Source organism: Cariama cristata, unplaced genomic scaffold, assembly GCF_000690535.1.
Source record: "Cariama cristata isolate BGI_N322 unplaced genomic scaffold, ASM69053v1 scaffold5150, whole genome shotgun sequence".
NCBI lineage: Eukaryota > Metazoa > Chordata > Aves > Cariamiformes > Cariamidae > Cariama > Cariama cristata.
In genome coordinates, this window is record NW_009593976.1 from 142,551 (window position 1) to 149,338 (window position 6,788).

Here is a 6,788-nt window from a genome sequence, read left to right on the forward strand (position 1 = left end):
GAAATTTACTCCCATTATGCTGTATGTCCCTATACTAAAATTCTTCTTTTTTTTTTTTTCCCCTTCCTGCTAATAATCAACACACAGACTGCTGACAATACATGAAATTCCTTGCTGTTCTCTACGAATTCTACAGAACATGTTTTAAAGACACCTGCAATAGGATTTGGACAAACAGCCACTGCATGCTGGATTCTCGTTGGCCATGACCTCTTCCCTCTGTGGAGGGTGTCCAGCTTGCCATCACCATTTCCCATGTCTCTCTAAGCAAGTAAAAATATCTTCAAATATTCAAAAGCAAGTATTACGCTGCTTGCCTAGCTGTAAGATTTATCCACATCCAAGCCTGATTTAATTGACACTCATTACTCTTCACCAATATTAAGGAAGCAGACAAGCCTTCCATTTTAAACATAGCATACGTAGTAGGTTACTCTGTACACCTTCTCCTCTCCTGTTGTCTGGCCTATGCTGACAGTTCTGTGAATAGTCCCTCTGCCAGAGAAAACAATCTGAGGGCAAGAGGCTTAATCTTCCTCCACACAGGCAAGCTACTCCAGTTATTCAAAAATAATCCAAAGGAGCCTAAGCTACAACTATTGTCTAAGAAAGCATGCTTTCACAATATGCCCCATCGATTTTGCCTTCGACTACACAGACTATAAATCCCACTGCTCTTCAGTTTTTAAGTCCTGCTTTACAAAAGCTGTTTTAAAAACTGCAACTGTTTTTCATTTCTGCTAGTAGGGACATTCAGTTTTCCAGTCCTATTTATCCAGAAATTTCTTCTCAGTATTTGTCCACAAACCTCTTTTCACATCTCATACACTTGCCTATGATATCTCCAAAGAGAGAAGTAGAGGGGAAGAAACCTGACCTGTTGTTCCTTGCAAAGGGTCTTGATTCGCACAAGCTGCTATTTGTAGGTGCCCCCGCTCTTTGTTATAGCCAAGCCACCCCCAGCCTGATCCTTGAACACCAACTGATACGGCTGTCAGCTTCTCCTTGAATTTTGCGAAGGAACCAAAGTCACGCTTGATGGCTTCCATCAATTCTCCTTTAAAAAAAGTACAGAAAGATCACAGGTCAGGTACTTAACATCTTTCAATTTCCAGCTATCAACTGGAAATAGAAGGAAAGAGGAGCAGAAGCATCCGTGGGCTCTGTGGGAAGGAAGCGTCTAGACAGAGTAGCTGCATCATTAATTAACAGTTCTGTCCCAACCTGCTTAAGAAGGCAAGCAGACTGGAAAGAAACTAGTGCAGTAGCCAAACATTCTGTCCTCAAAGACACAGTCAGGCTGCTATCAACTGGGCATTCAGGAGCTGACACTCTTGTCTAAAAGAAAAGGGACCACCACAGAGGACTAGGAAAGAAGGTAGGGAGCTAGTCTGCATATCTAAAAGGACAACACTAAGTGGCTGTGATTTCTTTGTCTTAGTACTAAGAAATATCTGGACATCTTTGATATCAGTATACTGAACCTACACATATCAAGAGGTATTTAACCACTTCCCTCAGATTTTAGATTTACATCTGCCTCTACAGTTAAGTAGTCCATTTGATATGGATAAGTAAGCTCTGTGATTAGATACCTTCTTTATTATTATTAAGCTAATCTGTGCTGGGGCAAAGGGAACAAAATTTATAATTGTTTAGCGTAACAATGCACTGTCAGACTACTTCCCTTCCCATACATCCTAGCACATTTGTGGTGTTCAGATATTTAAGTGTTTGCTCAAAACCTGAAGGCGTTTATGCTCCTTTCTAATTAGCATGTGTAAGAATACTTCATACAGTGCAACGCTAAAGAATTCTTCATTCCTTCCACCTTCAGATAGATGGTCTTGAAAATCTCTTGACGATAGCTGCAACTGCATCTTAAGACAGGCTTTAGCAGGCTTCCTACAAAAGCCTCGAAGCATTCCGTTGAAACTGAAAGGTGACATTCTAGGCTTCACAGAAACTTCACAAATTAGGAGACAAAAATCAAGGCTTTAAAGCATCTTTTCTGAGAATGTAATCTGAAAACAAGCTCTATCAGAAATAGACTGGTATCAGAACTGCTTGTTGAAATTTCAGCTTTGATGCTTCAAACTTTACGCTCTAGTCTTACCTAGATCATCTTCAGAGCATCTTGTACTTCCATAGTAGAGTCAAAAGTCACAAGCACATGTCACCTATGAATGCTGAACCAGAGTACAAAGCACCTGAAGCCCACCAATTTACAGACACGCATATAAACCTGATTCAAAATCCCTCAAGTTTATCACAACAGTTTTTGAGAGATCTCTATTACAGGGCCTTTACCTTTAATTGCAGGTCACTTGTAGATAATCACTGCTCTATCCTCCCCAAAGGGGATTTCTTCCTTTGGGCTTTAACTGCTAAACTATCCCTATGCAAACAGGAGCATAAATCCAGCCACTAGGTTGGGTGGTCTGCAGCACATTTCTTCCCTTTCTGTGAACTGAGTACATACGGCAACTTAATTAACATAGCTTTGCACAACTATTTTCTCTTATGAGGATGGAAAGGACAATATACAGCAACAGCCAAGTATTTTTCAGTGTACTCATGATCAGCTTTAGAAATCAAAAATACATAGCACAGGGTTAGCTTTTTATATTCTTGGCTTGCATCCAAAATACCCTTAATTCCTCAGAATTGTGATAACTGTCACATAGAAAGGCAAATTAACTCTCAAAAATAAAGATCCTTTAAAGTCTTTCAAAGAACAAAAAGATCATCAGTTCTACTCCTCAATTAAAACTGATACAATAAACCATTGTAACAAGCACTAACCTGTAGGCTCTCCTCCTCCATTAGGAGAAAGGTTTGTCCAGAAGATGGTGTGATTGATATGACCCCCACCATTGAACTTCAGTGCAGGCTGAAGTGACACCTGAGCTGTAACATCACCTAAGGATGCAATAGATGAAAATACATAGACAAATAAAAAAATCATCATCATCACAGTAGTCATTCAGTTGCCACTAGGCCTCCACCAATCTCCAAAATCTTTCAAGTCTTACCTACCCTCAAACATGTCTATGGAAAACATAAGGTTTGTGACTGTTATACATACTTTAGATAGTCACTGACAAACTACATTAAAGATTTTTTTAATATCTGACCTTTTCCTATGCTGTAACGATATAAGATCTGCCAATACTGCAACTATCAGGCAACCCATACAACTCATGTAACATCTTCCGCCATTCCACAGCAGAATAAAGCAACTAGTACAGCCAGAACACTTTAACAACCCAGCACTTGTAAACTGCTCAGTATTTCCACCACAAGACAAAAATATTGTTCACCCATTAGCTCACTGATCTGCAAAATAAGAATTTTTAAACTTCTTAAGAAAGTTGATGAGTACAGCGAGCACGTATGTGAACAAAATGTTCTTCTCCCTCCTACTTTTTGGGTTTTTTTTGTTTGTTTGTTTTGTTTTGGAGGGAGGTACTTGCAGGAAGAGATAGTAGTGCCAGATCATTTTATTCCACAAGACAGAACCCTGCATCTGAAACCAAGATCAGACACCCCTGTACTTCCTCCCTCTCCACAAAAATGTCATATTCCTTAAAGAATTCACTGGTGCCTTGCGCCTCTAAATAGCGTTGTATCACTTCAACACAAGTGTTTTGAATGCTATTTTGGCTTTTAAAAGAACTGAAACATTTCAAAGGTTTTTGAAGCTTTCTCCACCACTCCAATACGTTCTCTAATAAGAAATCAGTGGGCACAGTTGTTTCCTGCACACTCTCTCAGGAATGAGTGGTAGAAATCTTCCCATAGCAATAAAGACATCTTAACACAGACATGAAGGCAAGCCACAAAGCAGTAGCACATCTGTTACTAAGGTTTTAATAGAGGATTCCATGTTCTCAGCATCTCCTCATATCCTTCAGGAACCACAGATGGGTACAGGACTGGAACAAAGCACCCAATGCAGTTAGTAAAACCACTATTTGCTGAATTCAGGTACCAAGTTAAGGATGAGACATCTCCCTTACCCACTCAAATAGCATCTTTGGGACATTTTCCTTGAATTTTGCATGCCTTAACAACATTTTTAAGTTCATCCAGAGCATACAGCATATCACAGGCCAGAAATCCAAATAACTCAGAATGTCCTTAATGTCTTCATGACTCTTTATTCCACCATTCCTTAGAGGAAACTATTCCTCAGGATCACTAGGAACCAGAGATGGCATTTGACTATTGTCCTTAAAACACGGTATTTGTGGTGCTGTCAGATCAGTCCTGCTGCACTTTGTACTGGAAAAGACAATGGAAAAAAAAAGTAACTTGCCCTTAAGTTACCGCAAAAGTGCCTTGGAATGTATTTGTATATCAAGTCCCTGGCCTTTTCTCCAGCTTACCACACTCCTCAACACAGCCACAGAGGACAATTCAGTAAACCAAGACAGGCAGCTTACAGGTGCTCATGAGACCAGTCAGCTCAGCTTCTCAGAGAGCAAACGGTCTGACAACATAAGCCAATGGGACTCAACTCAGGACAGCTTTTGAGTTTTCTAAGCAGATGTAAGATAGATGAAGAACATGTTAACCTGAAGAGAATACTTTACTTTCTATTGCTGAACAAAAGCCATTGACAAGGTTCTGTTACCCAGAAGAGATATTAGCGATCAGATGTGCTATGTAACCCAACACTGAAATATACCGCAGGGAGATTTTTTTGATCACGCTCAGTTTTTAAGTATGGAAAAAGAACAACACTGAGAGAATTAGGTGGCAGTTCAGACTCTGACCTTTCCTAAAGCCTGGTCTTAGAAGTTTTTCTAATGAGAGTCAAAATACTACACACAGTATACTGGGATACCAATTAGGGGAAAAACCAAACAAACCAAACCACACACTCAGAAATATGTCAAGTAAGTATTTGTCTGCTTTAGTGTGCTTGACCACCACCAATACATTATCCATTTGCAAACTAATACCTGCAAAATCCTTAAGGAAAGATTAACCTCTACCTTTAGACAGACCATTTCCAACAGCAAGCGATGAGATGCTATCAAAGGATAGTATTTTTTAAAAATACTTCAAAGGATCCACAACACTACAGATGTTTCTGCTAACCAGAAATTCTGCCTCCACTAGTGGCTGAAGCCTTGGTCATTAAACAGCATTAGTAACAGCAGCAGCAGATTTACTGTTCTCTTATAGTCCAGTTTCTTCCCTCCTGAATTATGTTTGCACTAATTAAATCTCCAGAATACAACAGACCTACATGACCCCTTAATCTGATCCATGGGCATAACTGACACCCAAATTCAGATCTCTTCATTAGGTGTTGTATACATTAACTGCGCATTTGCCTTGCATCCATTTGTAAGTGACTAAGATTATTTTACAAGAATCAGCAGAGCATCTGATGTGAAAACCAACAAGGTTCACAAATTTTACTTTATGTAGGTTTGTTACTAACCTTTCATTACAAAGTATTTGTTTAGTAAGATGACTGCAATTTCCCATTGACTCAATCCTTGGTTCAAGTTACTAAAGTAAATATAGACTAAATCCACAACAATCAATGAATTTTCTTGAAGTTTTACAGTACTACAGAGAACAGAATTCATGCTTTTTAAGTTACACCTAGTTTTCAATTATCAGCACCACTGAAGCTTACAATGAAAGCTTGCTCCTAATAGTATTTCACTTTATTAAAACAAAAAAAGTTTGAATTATAAAATCTAAAACTTTTAAAAAAAACTATTTCTCCTAGAAAGAAGGACTATCCGTTTTTTTTTTCTTTCTTTATGTCAACTAGCTTCCATCTCACCTCCTGACTGTGGATATACAAACCTTTTGCAAGTGCCTCTTTGTATTTCTCCTCCGCAACGTTCAGGTTGTTCACGTAGGTAGCGTGATGTTTGCTGTGGTGCAGCTGCATGATCTCTGCATTAATATGAGGTTCCAGAGCGCCATAGTCATATGGCAAGTCAGGAAGAGTGTGCTTTTGCCTAGAGGCCAAGCATCCCAACGGTGTTATCAACTTAGCACTGCTTCTAGAAGAGAAAAAAACAGAAGGAAATAGTCTTATTCAGTATTTAGGCTTTACCACCGAAACTGCAACTGTTATTATCAGCTGCTCTAAGTACACAGCGTGGCATCTGAGATAAAGAAGTAAAATTTCCAATTTTCCAGAGCTCAAAGCAAGCACACTCTGTACCTTAATTGCAGAGATGAATTCACGTAAAAGTCGCAGATCTCAGGCTTTGCAATGTACGGCTGCCATTTCTCAAATCAAGCCCCTCAAGCAAAAAGTCCCAAGCATGCAGGCAAGGCAAAGAGGAAGGGAAAGCCAGCAGCAACACGCCGACATTCAACGCTTCACCTAATCTTTATGGATTAGAAACAGACGCCAAGATGTCCCTGCTAAGTTTCCCTGTATTGAAAAACCCATATAATCACTGGGTTTCCAGGACTCCAGCTCTTTGGCATTAACGCCTCCTGTACCGACACACATGCTGCGCTGCCCCTATGGCGGGTATCGGAAAACCCCACGCTGCGTGACGGCGGGGCAGCCGTGATGTCCAGCACAGAAAACCACGCAGTTTCGGGTCACCCTTCCCCATTTTAACATGAGACATGACAACGACCACGATGAAAGGAGAACCGCTGGGCCAGGAGGAAGGTCAGCTCCTGAGGCCCTTTTACGTTTCGCTGGTGACCTTGGCGTAAACCAGGGACAAACCAGCAGCAAAAGCCTCGGGGCTCTGAAGAGGGGGCGAGTGCGGCCACCCTGGCCAGCAGAG

The 6,788-nt window shown here is 40.4% G+C and overlaps 1 protein-coding gene across 1 annotated transcript in view; it reads right to left on the reverse strand.

The window, feature by feature from the left end:
- SOD2 (superoxide dismutase 2, mitochondrial) overlaps window positions 1-6,068 on the reverse strand; it is a gene marked incomplete at its 5' end in the record, with an annotated part of 7,120 nt that extends 1,052 nt beyond the window's left edge. The window contains 3 exons of the mRNA XM_009696177.1: window positions 878-1,057; window positions 2,806-2,922; window positions 5,836-6,068. Of these exons, the coding sequence (XP_009694479.1) occupies window positions 878-1,057; window positions 2,806-2,922; window positions 5,836-6,068 (530 nt within the window). The remainder of the gene's footprint in view (window positions 1-877; window positions 1,058-2,805; window positions 2,923-5,835) is intronic.
- Between the last annotated feature and the right edge of the window lie 720 nt (window positions 6,069-6,788).